We start from the raw sequence: 18,317 nt of genomic DNA on the forward strand, positions 1-18,317 counted from the left end.
TGATCGGGTATTGATTGGGGTCTCCAGGTAATAAATCCCTCGCAGTTGTGTCCAGTCCATCAGCTGGCTAGCGCCAGCTTTTGGGCACACAAGCTATGTCGAGGACCAATTTTGGCTTGAAATCCAGGATTCGTGTAGAACCATCTAGTGGACAACCTACTTCGAGAGAAAATACAATTACGTAACGGGAACGGTCATGACCTTGTGGCACAAATCCTGCCTCAAGACTGCTTGGTGCTGGATAACCTATCCGACAAGAACCGCCTCAAAATGGTCAGCAGGCATTGCATCTCGCCGAAGGACTCCTGAAAGTGGAGTTAAGAATCGTAGTGACAACCCTGGTCAAACTGGCCGTGGTTCAAAACAAGTGGTTTTATTTTCAGGAGTGGATAGCATTGCTATGAAAACAGAATCCAAAAACGTCACTCAGTCCTTGCTCTCAACCTTGCCCAGCCCCTGAAGCCCTTCCAAAGCCTTACAGGCCTCCTTCCAAGCCGGATCTACCTCATACAGCCGACTCCACAAGTATGCCCAAGTCATCCTCTGCACAACCGCCAACCGCTCGGGATCCTCATCCAACGTCTCCGCCGTATCCCAACCACTAATGCCTCCCAGTCCATGCTTCGCTCCAGGCAGCGTAAGCAAATCTTTAGGCCCCGGAGCCATCGTGTACGGGTCGGCATGCCAATCTGCCCCTCGAACAGTCAGATGGGGACTGACATCCTCGTCGCCGAATACTACTAGTGCGGGCGTGGTCATCTTGCCGAAGCTGCCGCCGTAGGAGGGGAAGAGCGTCTTGCCGGATTCAGAAATATCCGCGCCTCCATTTCCAATCCCTGCTAGGACGATGCCAACTTTAATGCGTGGCTCGGGTTTGTACCATGTTGATCCGTCACAGGGATTGGTGTTGTTGGCACCGAGGAGCATAGCTGCGGTCCATCCTCCCGCCGAGTGGCCTGCGATAGCCACCTTTGTGCGATCAAGGCGACCTGCCGTGAGACCCGGCACGGATGTCTCGATGGCGTCGAGATTATCTAGGATCCGGACCATATCGACCGCTCTCTCCTGCCAGAACAAGTCCTGGCCTGGAGGGGGCGTGAGGCCCAGGAACGCGGAGTCCAGTTGCGTTGGCTGCAGGACCGCGAAGCCGTGGGCAGCCCAGAATTCGGCCAGAGGGGCGTATCCCTCGAGGGACGACAGGTAGTTGCTACGCCCATGGCCGTGGGACAATAAAACGATAGGCAGAGCGTCCGCGGTTGAGGTTGAGGGCACAGTTACGCGCAGCTCAAGGGGGACGGGGCGACCTGGGGCATCGAGGACGACGGGACTGAATGAGATGATGGGTTTAGGGGCATTAATAGGGATTTTGGCGGCGTCGCCAATGCGGGCGTGGTAACCGGTATGCATTGTTTCGTGGTTGTGTTGTTTTTAAGAATGAGATTGACTGAACTGTATGATGATGAGACAGTTTAGAAGACATGATTGAGGTGACGACAAATGGCTCTATATGTATAATTCGCATTCTCGTCGTTCCCTTCCTACTCATAGTAGGATTCACGATGGATGTCGCTTGGGGCGGTGGAGTTAACACTCATCGGACATTTTGATAATGTTCACTTGTCCGATTGCCCGTCCAGTTACAGGAGGCATGGGTATAAGGCGGATTTAAGCCGTGTTTGCATTAGTATGAGGCCTGACAGCACGACCAGTGGCCCTATTGATTACCCGACTTCTGTTCCTAATTGGGATGTATGAGCGAGGCAGAATCCTGCGCTAATTTGCAGCCTGTGGGCAATGCAGGATGTATTGGTATTGATGAAGGAAAGGAACTAGGAACCTGCAGTAGAAGGCAGGGCTAATTATCTGGCAGTGGCCTGAGCACCGCACCGGTCACCTAATTGGAGCTTTCATTGGACTAATTGCAAGCTATAACAAAGCATTGAAAAATGTGCCTCTTGGCTGCACATTTTGAGAGCGCTGATCACGTCTGAGCACAACAGTGGTTGAAACACCAGGTGATCTAGTGCATACGATCCATCACCTGGTTAAATGGCGGTTGTGGGATTGAGTGCCACAGTTATATCCTACGCCAAAGGGGGTGTAGCAGCAAGTGTAGCTAGGCCTGACCCTTCCTCCTTCTACGTAGTGGGCAAGAGCGCTTCTAGCAGCCAACGCAGATAAGCTCGTAGAGCACACACAGAAATCAATACGAGATCCCCACGGCCATCAACAGAGGAGTGAATCCCTCAACATACGTCTAATTTATGAGAGTAAATTATAAACAGCTTTATTAAAATTCCGATCGTATATACTTCTAGTAGCTACTTATCTAGTAGACTATAAACGGTAATAAGTCGGAGGACATTAACTTACACCATCTTTGTAGGTTAGAATTAGCATTATACCTATGGGATGAGCATTTGCAACTCCTATAAAAATGCTGGTTAGTCATTGTAATATGTTTAGCGGGGGGATGCGGCCCCATAGACCATGACACCACCGATGTAAGACTGTCGCGAGAATACCTAAATATACCGATGGAAAACAACAATAGTCAAATGAAATCTCATATCAGTCTTGGAATTAACGCTCTTGGTTACATAGGATGAATATACCCTTTCAGCGATAAATTACAAATGAGCCAGGACAAGTTCGGTTGTGAGGATGGGCAAGGGAGGGATTCGGAATCCAAAACGAGAGGTTGAACTGCAAGGACTAGGGATACCTCAAGAGGAATCAGTTCGGCTAGAAGAGCGAAGTATGGCATCTACACAACATGAAATGTCTCATTGGAGTGCATATCATTACATCTTGAGGCGAGAATCCACCAGTGTTCTTTTTAAAGGTGCCAATCGACCTAGCGAGCTTGCGAAAGTGAGGACCATCACAGGATGCTTTTACGCCATGTCTCATAATCTCTTTTCAATCATCACGATGAGGCAGCTCATTTTTGAATTTAGATTATGCCATAGACGCTTCTAAACTCCATCAACCTGTACACCACCCTCCCCACTCTCCTGGCCGCCTCTGCTACTGCCATTCCCTCCCTCAATACTTGCCAAGACCAAAACCGAGTCAATTATTCCTCCTACAACGGCTGCGTGCCCGACTCGACGGGCGGCGCAGTCTGCATCCAACCAACTACGCCCACTTCGGCGAAGGCGCAGCCGACTGTGACGATGGAGCCAGCGACTTCGCCAACGAACGATGGCTAGTGTGGTACTGACGCGGGCACCACGGTCTCTACCCCCGATGAAGATGGCCAGTGGAACGCCGTCGAGGGATGCGATGATGCTGCGGGGAAAGGAACCAGAATCGGAGCCATTAATGTGGGGGGAGGGGCCATTATTGTTGTACCAACGATAAGAGTTATAATATTAGCTTTGTGTTGGTGGACTATGCTTGCCGGTTTGATCTGCATTGCAGCTAAACTTAAGGGGCCAAGGTCGGCTCTGAAAGCCACAGGGGTAGTTGTTTTGGATAGGGATGGTCATGAAATGTGGTGAAATGGGGATCTCTAATCTTTGGACTACAATTAGGGCCTTGAAAGGAGCTGGGATGATATATCCTTTTCTGGTTTTGAAATCTCGATTCTTTGAGTATCTCACAAGTTGATTATATTTTGCTAGCTAACACACACACTCTTTGACTTCGTTCCAATGACCACGTAATCTTTGTCTTCGTGTTTTGCTCAATATTTGCGTGAAAGCCGCAGGCCATAGAGTTGTTGTTATCAGACTTGTTGCAAGCTAGAAAAAAGCATAGTTTTCAATATGTCTCTATCTCTTCGCCTGAAAAGGAGTAAAAGTGGCCATAAGGGCCTTGAGTACAGAAAAGTGTGCCTCTTGGCTGCACATGTTAAGATTGCTCATCCCGTCTGAGCATAACAGTGGTGGTACATCAGAGGATTCGTTCCTGACGATCTAAATTGACCAATGTACCAGAACATTTGGGGCACAGGGTTCTTCTGAATCTTGTAAACTGGCTGTTGTAGCCGGAAAACAGCCGTTGGGGGCCAAAGGCTAGTGCAGTCCAGCAGTTCTTTACGACTACCACTGCTTGATTTGTGTTTTGTAATTCACATAGATCGATCCTCGCTTCGAACTAAAGTAACCACATGACAAGTATTTACAGAATTCTTGGGGTTGCCAAAGTGACTTCTCCGGGAAACGTCAAGACTTTAAGCTTTCACCGACTACGATAGTTGCCACTGCAATGGACCGATTACTTAGGTGGACATCCCATTTATCTTGCATGGTTGTCGCGCCTGTCGTCCGTATTCATTGAAATGGCTCCATGATTCCGCTGCCCCAACCTCATGGATAAGCATTCCCATGCCGAATAAAACTTTACGCAATGTTCCCTGGGCAACTCATGTTATGATGTGCAGGTCCAACGGGGAAGTGGATTGCAAGAGGCTGGTTGTCAAGTAGGATAGAGTTCGACCCCGCCGTTACGTCAGGAACCCGTGAAGTTTATGTAGTCCCTGATCTCCCAGAATATGATTTCTTTGGGGCCTTGATTTTCCTTCTCACGCTGCGGACGGTGTTCGTCTAGGCTAGATATTGACGGTCAGCATATGGTCATTCAACATGGCTTCACATAAACTCATGATGAAAATTTCTAGGTATGCAAGCCACTCTGTCCACAACCACTGGTCTTCTGACAATATACAGAGCGAGAGAGCGTAAAGATTTTACCGACTTTGAGCTGGAGTGCGAGAGCTGCACCATCCCAGTCCACAAGATCATCTTGTGCAGCCAGTCCGAGCTATTTTCCCGGGTCTGCAATGGAAAATACCAGGTTTGCAACAATTCTCATTTACGGCTTCGGAATTCAAAAGCTGATTGACCATGCAGGAGTCTGAGATTGGAGTCTACAGGATGATTGACGATTCTTTAACCATGGTGCAGCGCATGGTCGACTACTTCTACACGGGTGACTACAATGACGAACCATCGTCAAAAGCCGAAGATGGGCTGTCCTCATTGCAAGTCAACGCGCGCATGTTTGCGCTCGCAGACAAGTATTTCGTCGACGACTTGATGGTACTAGCAGCAGCCAAGTACGCAAAAGCTCTTCAAGATGACCCCGATTGTCGCCGGTTCCTCGCCTCGGTGGAAGATGTGTTCACTTTGACACCGGATTCGGTCAAACTACTGCGGAACAAGGCCGTTGACTTTGCGCGAAGGTACGTGGAGAAGGGTACATGGGATGCCGACTTCGGTTCTCTGTACGACCAAGTCGCTTTGGAAAATCCGGGTTTCGTGAAGGGGCTCCTTGACTCCATCATCAGAAAACCCCTTACGGAGAAATGCACTAAGTGTGGGCCGACAAAACAGATCCAGACAAAGCAGCGGAGGGCTGAGTATGACTTCAATGAGATGGTCGTGAATGCGGTATTGATTCTGTTCCGAGGCGTATAGAGGCAACGGTTTCGTCCAGCACTGCTGGGCGTAGAGGGTGCGACGAAGCGTTGCAACTTTCAGCTATGGTATGAGTTAGCAGAAGAGGGTTGTTGTTTAGACTACGATGTATACGATTTTGTATTTAACTAGTAATATTGTGGATATAATAGCGGCGTAACATACATGCCTTGTCTGTGGATGAAGGTCTGGGCAGCTAACCCTTGGAGGCGACAAACCCAAACTCCAGCTTGAGGTCATTGACCTCTCCACCAATCGTGCGGCCAACAAATTCTGACGAGTCTGTGAAGAACGATATTGATGTTTCAGGGCCATCGGCAACCCCTTTCGAATCCAAAAGTACCTGTGCTCCATAATGGAGGCCGTCGCCCGCCAAAGTATCCACAGTCCATGTTGAAGATGTCTTCCCTTTCTCAAGCAGTGCTTCATAGACACCCTCCAGTCCTTGAGTCCCAGAGGCTTCACGAGGGCGTATGTGTATGATAGCGGTACCGACGGCGCCACTGTGATGCTTTGTAAAAACTTGATCCTTATATGGTACGCGTAGCTCCCGAGGCGTGACATCCAAGCACCAAAAGGGTAATTGACCAGGTTCGATCGAGCCATTCTCTTGACCATCATTGTCCCTTTTCAAAGCCGACGAAATCTTCCACTGCAGAACCTCCCCATCGGGTCGAATCCTGCCGCCCGGTATAAGATCCGAGTACTTGATACCAGTGCTAGTATGCTCGACCTTTCTCTGGATATTTGGAAATGCATCATTCTTTCGCAGAGTAAAAGCCCAATCAATGACCGTCCCTTCCTTCTTCCGGCCCCATCTGTGTGTTGCTCTCTTTGCGGGATCAATGCCCGGCACGAAGGCGATGAACTCGATGTAAGACCCATCAGCGAACAAAACGAGCGTGTTCTCGGTGAGGCCTTCGGCGTGCCGGCCGCCCGGGTAGAAGGTGAATAGATTGGCGAACCAGGAGGGCGGGGTTGTGAGAAAAGAGTGCGGGACAAGGACCACGATATGGTCTAGTAAAGGTGTATCTCCCATGTTGGGTTTGATTTCAACTGTGAATTATTGCGCATTTGGCATGTTGATGGCTGGTGGAAGCAGATCAATCATCGGTGTTAGCGGGGTGTTGACGGTTTGCGGCGAAGTTGATGACGTGATTCCGAAATTCGGACCTTATGCAACAATAACGTCTTAACAACTGAAAGGAATCATATTTCAATGGTTTCCAATCTTTTATTTCCCGTAGTAATTATTTTCTCAGTGGTCCTGTGTTGATAAACAGAGTCTATGATGGGTATGAGATTATTGGATGCCCCTTGACAGAGAAAAACCGAAGCTAATGCTCCAATCGCCTGATAGGTGAGTTAAATGCTTGTATTCAAGGGGACATAAAGGGCAGACAGACGGTGAAAAAACAGCGGAGGGAATAATGTCGGAACATAATAAGAGTTGGCTATTGACAGTGGAAGCAAGAAGGATCTCAGGATCCCAATTGTCCAAGCTCCATTATCTGATCGTGGAATCCCTCAGCAAAATGACACCCAGCCACGGCAGACCACGCCGGAAGGCCCCTGGTCGATAGAACATAATATAGATCATCGGTAGCAGCACCCAAAAGAGAGATCGAGTGTAGATTCAATCTTTATGGCAACTTTCCGGAACTTATCAATATCTGGAAGCCCAAGTATCACGGCCGAAAAGGGGCAACTTTGCTGTTGACGACCTTTCCAACAACCCGCCCAGCCACCAGAGGCCGGATATCTTGATACCCTAAGTAACACAACCTGGGAGGATCAAGCTTCACACATGAAGAATCCAAGATCCGCGGTTCAAGAAAATATTCTCGACACAGTCCAAACTACCACCCACCCCCCTCTCATTCCACAGACCCAACCGCACTTCTTTCTGAACAGCACCAACAATCTTTTTCGAACACAAAGAAAAAATGCCAGCCGTCAACATGCTCTGCGTCTTCGCCATTGCACCTTTCTTTCCTGGCACTAGCCGTACAACACATTTTCTTCCCCCTTTCAATTTACCCCACTGTCCTCTTGCCCTCTCTATGAAATAACCTGACTAACCCATCCCCCCAGTACGCTCGTAGCAATCAGCCTCTTAGCACTCACCCCTCCCTGAGCTCCTTCGTCTACTTATGAACTCCTATTCGCGGTCTAGCGAGCAGGGACTACGATCGCCTCCTGGGTCTCTTCGGCAGCAAGCCCAACTGTAACCGGAGTTGCGACGACATCCAACTGCAGGGGATTTTGTAATGCGCCTGGGAATGATAAAGACAAGGAGGATGACGTTGACAATATATAGGCCAACAAGGCACACGGGCCTGCACTCGGGGAACCGATTTGAGGTATTTCGTAGTACGGATATGGAAATGGAAAGGTGGAAAGGCATGGGAACTTATCGAGGCAACACGACGGAGAAGAATTGCATTCACCTATTATGTATTTCTTTATTTAACAAAGTTGGAGGCGAAAACAAGTACTATTTTTGAAATTCCGACTTCGGCAAAATCATAGGTATCTCTTCATTTCTTACTCTTCAGCTCGGCTTACTCTTCAGCTCGACAACATAAGTTTTAAGAAACCTCCGCATGACGCTCTCGGCATTCTTGGGGTCGATTTTCTCCTCCGGCCCCAGCCGCATCATGCGTCCCACCAAGAACATCAGCTTGCCCGTGGGATACTGCTTGCAGTCTACGAACTGAGCCACGACATCATCCTGACCCTCGACGGCCGACCGGGCAAGCACCTCGTACTCCGCCTCCGACAGCTCCTGGAACCACATGTTTTCCTTCTCTATTGCTTCTCTGACACTGGCATATTCCCGGGGAATCGTGCCCCGGTAGACGACCCACAGAAGTTCCTTGGCGACTTTGGCAGTGATCTTGCGCTGGTGCAGGGATATAACTATGTCGACGAGGTGTTTGACAGGCACACGTTCGCATTGACCTTCTGGTGTGAACTCGAGGGGTTGAGCGGAATCGGTTTGGTGACTGGCAGTCAAGCGGCCGAGCTCATGCAGAATCCAGTTCGCGGCAAGTTGATAGCAAGCCAAAGTTTCGGGAGAATCGAACCCAAGCCGAGCTGAAAGAGCATCAACAACATTCCAAAAGTACTCGATCCGGTTTCCGCCGTCGAGAGCGACAAGCGATAGTGCGTCTTTGGAGGTGATTCCGAATTCTTGAATCAGCTCGTCTACTTCTGCGTCAGGCAGCTGGCCCATCGCCGTGCGAAGGTGGCTGACAAGGTCGTCACCAATGATAACAGGAGACAAGTCTGGATCGGGCATGTAGCGATAGTCCACCTCGCCCTCCTTTCCACGCAATCGACGCGTCTCGGTCGAGCCAATGGACCACCCCCGGGTTTCCCCCGCTATGATACCGCCAGCCTCAAGAATGGAGATCTGGCGATCGCGCTCGGCAATGATGGCATCCTCGACAGCCTTGAAGCTGCTCAAGTTCTTGATCTCGGTGCGTGTGCCCAGTGGGGCAGACGGGTCATCGCTTCGTCGCACCGACACGTTGACATCGGCTCGCAAGCCGCCAGCTTCCATGCCGGAAACACAAGAATCAACGGCATTCAGAAGGATTTGGACCTTCCGAACGAAGGCAGCCGCCGTAGCAGGGTGGTGAATATCGGGTAACGTAATGATTTCTATGAGGGGCACACCAGTACGATTGAAGTCTACCCACTGCACGTCACCGGGTTGTGCCATCGTTTTTGCGGTGTCTTGCTCCATCTGCACCTGCTTGATGCCGATGGAGATGCCGTCGCCGTCCTCAGCGGCAATGCCATCCCTCGGCTGTAGCATGATGCGTCCATTGCGGGCGAAGGGTTCGTAGAATTGTGTGATTTGGTAGCCCGATGGCTGGTCCCAATGGAAGTAGTGTTTTCGGTCGAACCTGCTCACAGGTTGGATATCACAGTTGAGGGCCAGGGCGGCGCGCAGGGCGGGGATGAGCGTTTCCTTCTGGAATATTGGCTGGCTTCCCGGTGTTGCCAGATCAAAGTAGGCGACATGGGAGTTGGGTTGGTCGTTGAAGGAGGTGGTAGCAGCCGAGAAGAGCTTCCTGGCCGTGTTGAGCTGGGCGTGGATCTCGATGCCGACCGTCAACTCCCAGCCGTCGACCACCTGGTTATCTACATTCTTCGTTTTCTTCTTGCCAGATGCCTTTGCTTTCTTGGCCTCATCTTTGAGCTGTTTCCGCAGAGGAACGTGAACCGGCGCGGGGTCTCGCTGCGTTAGACTTGCGTCGGTACGAAGCTGTCGCAAGCTCCGAGCGCTTGGTATGGAAGCAACAGGACAGGGACGGATTGAGCTGTGCGCTTGCCAAAGAGACAGGCACCCTCTTCTGGGTAATTGGCCTTGGAAAAGGTATCTGCTGAGCGTCTTTGTTGATATGCGAGCCATGTTAGGGCAGGGTGGTCGGGTATTCGTGGGCAGACCACCACAAATGTGTAAATGTGTAGAAGCAATTCAGGTGAGAGCTGCTGTTGACGCCATGACTGGTCTGTGCCCTTCCCCGGTCAGCTTCCTTTAAAATTCCAAGGCCGTGTGGGGGATTGCCCGAAACCACCCCTCCAAACTCTCGAGAACCCTGTTCAATCTGTACTATTCTGGGCCACCCACGACAGACACAGGTCGTCCCCAATGTCACAAGCCGATGCGTCCAAGTGGATTCAGGGCTTTTGACAAGCAGTTCTGCCTCCACCCAAACCCGTGAGCTGGGCCTCGCGCGGTTGCGTACAGACGGGACGGAATGCCTTGGGCCTTACTACAACAGCCACACTCTCACCGACTTTGACCTCTCTGTGTTATCGACTGGAGCTCATCGGCTAACTTAGGGTATATTCAAGTACCTGTACTCAAGCTTCTCATCTCACATGTGCTTTTACTCGCCCTAAGCAGACGTCTGGGTCCGACGGTGGTCCGTTGTAAACACTCTGGTATTTCACCTGCCCCTCAACACACAACATTGCGACCCTCCATGTTGGTGTCATCATGTCCCTGTCGGGCATGTTGGGCCGCTGCTCCCCTCACTCATGATCCGAAACACCGCCGCCTCGGCTGACACAGTTCTATCGCTGCTCTGCCAGTCATAGCTGAGAAGGCCATGGTGTCTTTCTTACGCTTTGGAGCCCCCGGTTGCGCTCATGATCCCACGAGATCTCTAGTTTGTATCTACTTTTACTACATCCTACGAGGCTTTGCGATACATTAGCTCTAGGCCTCGGACTGTCACATACTATCTAGGCCTGATCGTCATCATGTGTCGCGTCTTCTTCGCCTCCAGCACTAACGACCGCGGCCGTTGATGGCAGGCGCACTTGTTGCACCCAACTTGCTTTTCTTCCACTAGCTTGCTCTTACACGATTCGGCATTGACCTTGAACTTTCCTGGGCACAACATAACTACTGAGTTCCAATCCCGTTCGGTAGCTCCGTTCCCAATAAGATATCCATACTCTACGCCCTGTCCTCGCCGACACGTAGACCCTCGCACAAGGTATGCCTCGCAGTTTTCTCCGCGTGCAACATACTCAATGTCTGTTCCAGGGTTTTACAAGCTACTATCCGGGCTGTTACCGGGCAATAAAGAGACAAAGAAGCCCGATTCCCCTTCTGACAGTACTGTGCGGCCATCTAGACGAAAACGGAACTCGTCTTCCACAAGCATCTCCGTTGACGAGGCTGCGCGCTGGTACATCGGCTCCGAGGGGAGGAGCATGGACAGTTTGGACGTTCCTCGACAGAATCACCGCAAGCCATCCAAGTCCAATTCCAGCAAAGATAAGAGCCGGTCATCAAGCAAGCACCCGAAGCGTCCTGGCTCCACAGCGAGCGAGGGTGGGCGCCGAAGAAAGTCGCGCCATCACCAGTCGACAAACGTCATGAACGCGTTCGACTACATGGTTCTATCAGAAGAGCCGGCGCGGGGGAAGGCCGCTGTGGCCAAGAAGGTCGGGTCCGGCTTGGACTCATCATCGGCATCGGACGATTCAGATGCTCACTTAAGTGCAAGCCACCAAGCGAAGAGAAAGGGCACGATGAACGCGTCTCGAATCCGCGGTACTGTACCGTCGGTCTCATCCATCCTGGCTACCGTAGGCCACAAGGGGGGCGATACGAATTACTCAAATGAGAGTAGCTCAACGCTCACCCAGTCGTCCTATGACAGTCACAACGCCCCAACGGAATCCGTAGCGAAGGCAGAAACGGTGCCCAAGCCGGACCCGTTGGCCTTCCTTGACGCCGACTCTCCCGCAGTTACCCAAGATACCATCTACGACTCCATGCACACGGCATCATCTCACTCACCAACCTCGTCTATTAGTGGTTCATCATTCACCAAGAGCTACTCGTCTAAGTCGAGTCATGATACCGATTGGAACACCACACCGGAACGCAGCCCTAAGAGCGGCAAAGTAGACAAGGCTTCTGCCAAGATGGCTTCTCAGACTGAGGCATCACAGAAGCGCCAACGTAAATATGGCAACCCTGAAATGTCACGAGGCAATGCGAAGCTACCTCATGTTTCATCCAAGGCCTCGACACCACGGGTTCCTGATCAGGCCCACGGCCGCGTAAAACATTTGCCTCGCGCTGAAAAGCTACCCTTGACGGGGTACGAGCTTCTGGCCTCGCGACTGACGGCGCATTCTGCCGATCGCTCGGGCCCGTACGTTAGGCCAATTTATCGCAAGTTCGAGACCCTCAACCATCGTCTTCTACTACACCTGCAAGATGAGCTGTGCGAACTGGAAGAGCAGTTACACAGACTCGATTCGGCAGATACGCAAAACAGGCGTCTGCAAAATCGCATCCTCCCTGCCTCCCGTAGGGCGCAGACGCTGTCTGGCGGCGAATTACAGTGGCACAAGACAGATATACTTGGCAAGATTGGGTTCAAGTTGGAGCAGTACAGTAAGTAAGACCCTGGTGTGTCTTGCATTCATGCATCCATCTTCAAGCCTTCTTTGGCCTTCATCTGACAGACTGCAGACCATGTTCTCTCCTCGTTTAAAACAACTCAAACTCTGCCAAACCCCACACTCGTCGACGTCCACGAGTATCGTAGATATCTCGCAACTCACGGTCCCATCACCGAGGCGGAGACCCACTTTCTCGACGCGGCCAATGATCTGATCTGTCTCGACCAAGAAGTAGAAGATGACTACGACGAAGACTCTACCACGACGCCCATGCCCCCGCGCTCACCCGGGAACTACACGTCCATGTTAAGCAATAGCAGCGTTCTTGATGATGACGACGAGGAACGTCAACATGCCATTCCACTCAGCCTTGCCATGGCGGCTGCTGTTATCCTGCCCGTGCTGACGTTCACCGTGATTCCGGGGTATATCGGGAGGATGGCGGTTGTTTTGGTCGTCTCTTTTGTCATCCTAGGGACTTTGATATCAGCCGGGGTCGTGGGCCTGCATATCACGAGGGACTTTTTCCTCATTACTGGGTTTTATGGATTAGGAATGGCGGTTATCGCTGGACTGTGGTAGTTGAGGTCGACGCTTAAGACTTACAAGGCCCACCTAATTTATTGGACTGCACACGCCGGGGTCGAGGTGTGATCACGGCTCCGGAATGTGAGCACCCTGACCGTAGGATGGCTTATCACCATCCTCGGCATGGCATGGCGATTGAGGTATATGTAACATCGGACCACAGCTGCAGTCTATTACAGTGTAGCCGGATTTTGACTCGGGTTTTAATCAAGGCTGTCCATCAGCTGCAAAACAACTCTAGGCTAAATGGGCTATCAAATGGCTCAGCCACAGGTGACAAAGGCTTCAGCTCCTCCATGGCCCCATCACTTCATGATGAAGAGATTTGGTTTTGGTCCATGTATACCCCACCAGTCAAGAGTATAGGATCGATACTTTGGACCCGCTTGTTTGAGGTCATATGGATTCGAGTCCGAAATTCTGGCGTGATCTGGAGAACATCTAGTGACATACACTGTAGACCGGCCAATGTAAGGGATTCTGCGTTTGTCGCATGGTGATTTCACCTTTGGGGCACCGTTTATTTGATATTTTCTACAACTGATCATGGTTATGTTCTCAGCCAGCACCATAATGGAGTCTTGAGAGTACTGTGTATGCGACACGCACATGTAAGTCGTCTGGAATGGGACGTTAATCTCTTTGAAGAAGCATGGCAAGAGACATACGGGGGGGGGAGACACCCGCTACGTGCCAGTCACATTAGCCTCAATTGGAGAATCCTTGCAAATAGATTACTTCAGATAGGCATGACCGAAGCAGCGTTTCAGTTTCCAGGTTCTCACAAAACAGAGGATCAGCGGTCGAATGTAAGTCCGACAGTAGGGTTATAGAAAGGGAAATAGTCCTCAAAAACTGAACTCTATAAAATTTTCAGGAAGAAACCCGGTTTCACAAGAGGAAAGTGACGAAAATATAAATACAATCTTCTCTCTAGCGAAGATCAGGTAAAATGACGATTGAAAGCCGCCACAATTACTACCGTGAATCTAGAATAAACCAAGACAAAGTTGTGATGTGCTGTAGACCTATAAACAACTTCACTACAATTCACCTGGGGGCTGAAAAGTATAGGCAGCATATTCAGCTACGAAGTGTCCATAAACACGCATAGTGCCAATAAAGTGGCAACTCATCAACAACTATTGTGTGTTGTGGTAAAGGTTATGCACCTTATAATGCAGATAAACAACTGCAACAATGGGACTGTGAACTTAGATGAAGTGTGTGACAGATAGACTTTGCATGTTCCACGGTTATAAGTGTGACCCAACTTTGGGTTTAGGGGCCATGCCATCTCCGACTCGGCACGAATAATATTGTTACATAGCTATAAGTATGCCATAATTTTTCACTACCGTTCTGATCAATATCAAATTCTCATGGAACTCATCATGGATGATTTTGAGGGAATATTTCAATAATCTATAACCACCTGTTTGGCTCGACTACCTTTATTTACACTTATAACATATTCCAACACTTAACTCATCTTGAGAACTACGATCATACACCGTCATTCAATACAGCTTAACCATTCAAAACACATTCAAAATGGGTATCTTCAAGAAGAAGCGCGTCGTGCAATTGGGTACCTACCTATCCGCGGGTTCCCTGCGCCCACCCCCAATGGAGCAGGAGCCCAGAGAAGACTCGAACCCTCCACAAGTTTACAAGCGTCACAGCCAGCACAAAATTAACGGCATCAACAAGCCCAATCCCACCACCGCTGCACGTATCGCCATGGCTAGACAACTCAACACGGAAGATAGCTACGGATGCCCTAATAAGCACTACAAGTCAAGCAGTCACATAACGAATGGAACACAACATCAACGACAGCAACAGCATTGCCCCCGAGAAGTGCCTTCAACCTCGAATGCACTCTACCACATACCAGATGAGAACGTCACTTGGAAGCCAGACCCAATCACAACCGAGCCTACGTCTTCAGGCAACCTATCCACAGAAGGATCTGACGGCACCAGAGCCTATACACCAAGGCCTATTCACCCTGAAGAAAAGACCATGCCTGGGTCCTGGAAAAACTTGACAGACGAGGTATATGAAGAGGTCCAGGGAGACGAAAACACGAATGAAGAAGAAGTTGAAGGCCTTCACGATTATGAGGATGAGGACTTGTACGAGTCCTTCACATTCTCGAAGTCCCATTCCAAACGTCCAGAATATGATTTCGAATGGGGCTACTACTCATGGGACGAAGAACGCGAACTTTGGTTCCTTGGCTCTAAATTCATCTTCTTCTCCACCACCAGACAAAATGAGGAGGTCTGGTGTATCGTCGATCCAGACAAGGGCATCACCATTGCTGTCGAGGATCGAGATACCTTTCTCGAAGCCCTTGGCCCCGTGTCTATCGATATGATGAGCATCCTCTGCGCCCTGGTGAGAAGAGACGAGTTCGTGAGGGGGATTGTGGAACGTGGAGAGGTCTCATGGGGGAAGCAGCAAAAGCCTGCACCAAAGTCCAAACCTAGCCAACCAATGCGAATGGCCAAAGAGGAGCACCACAAAAGAGATTTCGAGAAATCCAACATCGAAGAGGCGACTCAATGGTACGAAAATTACATGCAGTCGACCCCTCAGAATGTGCCTGAGCAACCAAGTCGATTAGAAGCTAGCAAGCCATCAATCAGTCCACAAGTATCACCACAAACTGCTCCACCAGCATCCACCAGACGCCCACAAACTCGCCAGGAGCCAGACCAAAATAAAAACCACCCAAGTACCACCAGACTAAGGCCCAAGTCGACCTGGGAAACTAATTCGCCAAATATCCCTAGATCGTCACTAATCAGTCGCCAGGCTCCATCAGCAATTGCTCGAACAGCACCGCCCAGCCACCCACAAAGTCTCTACAAGCCAACCCACAACATCACTCAAAGCACCACGAGCTTGAGACGCAATTCGACCTACAACACCACTCCTCGCCCAGGTATTAGCAGATCAAGCCCCACCAGCGAACTCTCAGGCGAGACCATGTGCTCGAGGCTAGACATCACCCTGCCGGATGGTACGCACGTGGTGACTGATGGCATAAGCTATTACACCTACAAGGACGTGGAGCCAGTGCCAACGCAGCGAGCACCAACAGAAAAGGTTACCAAAATTGAGCGAGTGAGCCTAGGGACGCGAATCGGGACTTTCTTGCAGGAGAAGGAGATTGTGGGCAAGTATAGTAAGCATCGAAGTTATGGGGTGTAGATTTTAATAAGGCAAGGATCTTGAGACAGAAAGGATATATGGCGGAAATAATGGTGATAAATTGGATTTTATGAGGATGGGAGATGCCTGCTGCGGTATAGTAATGTGGGAAGTATAGAGGAGGAGTGTTACGCTGTATTTTCCAGCATGTAGGAAGCACTACAATTCATCGGATGGGAAATATTCAGATGAAGGTATGAAGGGAAGGATCATAGCAGTATATATTTTTGGAAATCTTGAAAGTCACCCGCACTTGTAAAGTCTCGCCCAACACAAGAGATCCTTCACGATATTTCAGTCCAGCTTTGGCCGAGAGATACACCCCCAAGACAGCGATAAGTCTGATCATCATCATTGAACCAAAGACGATTCGAGTGAAAAGCCATCTCTACGTAGCCCCTATTCGGTCACCAGTTGCATCTCGAGAATTCGATGTAGTGCGCCATAGCCAACAAATCCACATTCGTTTCCCCAATGAACCATTACTCAGATTAAGACAGGGATTTTTGACCACATGTCATATCATCGACAGTGTTGTGTATCAAACTATTACCTGGCGTTGCAAGTAATGAAGATGCCTCTGCTCTCTGGAGACGCAAGACCTTTCAGACTTCTTCTCCCTTTCTTTGCTGTGTATTTTTTTCGGTTCCAAGTCCGCAATTTGCAACACGTCCAGTGAGATACTCCCAGAGAACCCATATCTTCTCATACGCATAATGACTGGGATACTCTTCCGAGAGATTTGGCTGGCCCAAATCACGTGTGCTGGATGGAAGAAGGAAGCATGAATATTCAATTCACAGGAAGACGACTGGCGAACGGGAGGAAATTTACCCAAGTGGATATACTCGATTCTGGTACTGCTTGTGCTATGTATCGATTATTTAAATACATCAAATTATATAACGTAGTCCACGGTCCAATTGCACACTTCGGCAGATTTTCGTACGCTACCACTTTGACCTGCGGTTTTTCACCACATAACTATGGTTGGTTCTTGGAATGAAAGTGATATGATTCTAGCATTACATGCGCTTCAATCTGATCCAAAATTAAGTGTACGTCGCGCTGGTCAGATCTATAACGTACCTTTTAGAACCCTTGCGTATCGACGCGACGGTAAAACCGCTCGAGCGATTACGCGATCGCCAACGCAAAAGTTGACTCCTTCCGAAGAAGAGGCAATCGTACGACATATAACCGACCTAGATTCGCGAGCATTTCCTCCCCGATTGAGTGGTGTTAAAAATATGGCCAACCGATTACTTCGAAGTCGTGACGCGGGACGCGTCGGCGTCAACTGGGCCTCGAGCTTCGTAAGACGACAACCAGACCTCCGGACGCGTTTAAATCGAAGGATCTACTATCAGAGAGTCCTCTGCGAAGACCCCGACGCGTATCGCGCGTGGTTTGACCTGGTACGGAATACAATTGCGAAATACGCGATCCAGGAGGAGGATATCTACAACTTCGACGAGACCGGTTTTGTGATGGGCCAAATCTCGTACGAAACGAAATGGTCGTGACGACTTCTGATCGGCGCGGAAGGCCTAGAGCAGCCCAGCAAGGAAATCGGGAATGGGTTACAGTTATTCAAGGCGTTGGGTCGTCCGGTTATGCCCTCCCTCCGTACATCATTTTCGCCGGCAAAACCCACCTCTCGTCATGGTACGAAAACAGCCCATTACCGCCTGATTGGGTTATCGCAGTTACTAAAAATGGCTGGAATACGAACGAGAGAGGCGAAGATTGGATAAAACACTTCGATCATCACACCAAGTCTCGTACGAAAGGTACTCATCGCCTATTGATCCTCGACGGTCACGAAAGCCATCACTCGACCGATTATGTGAAAAATAGGATTGTACGACATCAAAATAGCTCACTAACGTCAATTTTTGCTGGAATAGATCAGATTGCGCGAGGTACAACGAAGGTTATGCATCGGCTTGCCCTTTTAGAAGGCGAGGTCGAATGACTTCGAAAGGCAAATGAGACCTTAAGTCGACGTCGCCGTGCGAAGAAAAAACAGCTACAGAGTGGAGGGTCACTTCGTATACAAGCTGGACAGGACCTACAGTCTCAACGAGAGGTTGATGGGCAGTTACATGACGAATTTCGTCAAATTGG

At 49.9% G+C, this 18,317-nt stretch overlaps 6 protein-coding genes across 6 annotated transcripts; 3 read left to right on the forward strand and 3 right to left on the reverse strand.

The window, feature by feature from the left end:
* Positions 1–370: 370 nt before the first annotated feature.
* BCR38DRAFT_422752 (Alpha/Beta hydrolase protein) lies at positions 371–1,617 on the reverse strand. The gene has a single exon (XM_040859554.1). It carries the CDS (start codon positions 1,405–1,407, stop codon positions 427–429), a length of 981 nt encoding a protein of 326 aa, XP_040718606.1. The 5' UTR covers positions 1,408–1,617; the 3' UTR covers positions 371–426.
* A 2,975-nt stretch (positions 1,618–4,592) lies between these two features.
* Positions 4,593–5,426, forward strand: BCR38DRAFT_406256 (uncharacterized protein; the record flags this gene model as incomplete). The annotated part of the gene is made up of 3 exons (XM_040858031.1): positions 4,593–4,627; positions 4,677–4,803; positions 4,860–5,426. The coding sequence occupies 3 exons, from the start codon at positions 4,593–4,595 to the stop codon at positions 5,424–5,426; spliced, it is 729 nt and encodes a 242-aa protein (XP_040718607.1).
* Positions 5,427–5,527: 101 nt separating this feature from the next.
* On the reverse strand, positions 5,528–6,539 carry BCR38DRAFT_422754 (glyoxalase-like domain-containing protein). Its single transcript, XM_040859555.1, has one exon. It carries the CDS (start codon positions 6,463–6,465, stop codon positions 5,623–5,625), a length of 843 nt encoding a protein of 280 aa, XP_040718608.1. The 5' UTR covers positions 6,466–6,539; the 3' UTR covers positions 5,528–5,622.
* A 1,315-nt stretch (positions 6,540–7,854) lies between these two features.
* Positions 7,855–9,925, reverse strand: BCR38DRAFT_422755 (PET112 family protein). Its single transcript, XM_040859556.1, has one exon. It carries the CDS (start codon positions 9,850–9,852, stop codon positions 7,981–7,983), a length of 1,872 nt encoding a protein of 623 aa, XP_040718609.1. The 5' UTR covers positions 9,853–9,925; the 3' UTR covers positions 7,855–7,980.
* Positions 9,926–11,489: 1,564 nt separating this feature from the next.
* BCR38DRAFT_335844 (uncharacterized protein) lies at positions 11,490–12,956 on the forward strand (the record flags this gene model as incomplete). The annotated part of the gene is made up of 2 exons (XM_040855412.1): positions 11,490–12,366; positions 12,445–12,956. 2 exons carry the CDS (start codon positions 11,490–11,492, stop codon positions 12,954–12,956), a joined length of 1,389 nt encoding a protein of 462 aa, XP_040718610.1.
* A 1,560-nt stretch (positions 12,957–14,516) lies between these two features.
* On the forward strand, positions 14,517–16,187 carry BCR38DRAFT_481805 (uncharacterized protein; the record flags this gene model as incomplete). The annotated part of the gene is made up of 1 exon (XM_040863413.1): positions 14,517–16,187. The coding sequence occupies one exon, from the start codon at positions 14,517–14,519 to the stop codon at positions 16,185–16,187; it is 1,671 nt and encodes a 556-aa protein (XP_040718611.1).
* Between the last annotated feature and the right edge of the window lie 2,130 nt (positions 16,188–18,317).

Source organism: Pseudomassariella vexata (assembly GCF_002105095.1).
Source record: "Pseudomassariella vexata strain CBS 129021 chromosome Unknown BCR38scaffold_3, whole genome shotgun sequence".
NCBI lineage: Eukaryota > Fungi > Ascomycota > Sordariomycetes > Amphisphaeriales > Pseudomassariaceae > Pseudomassariella > Pseudomassariella vexata.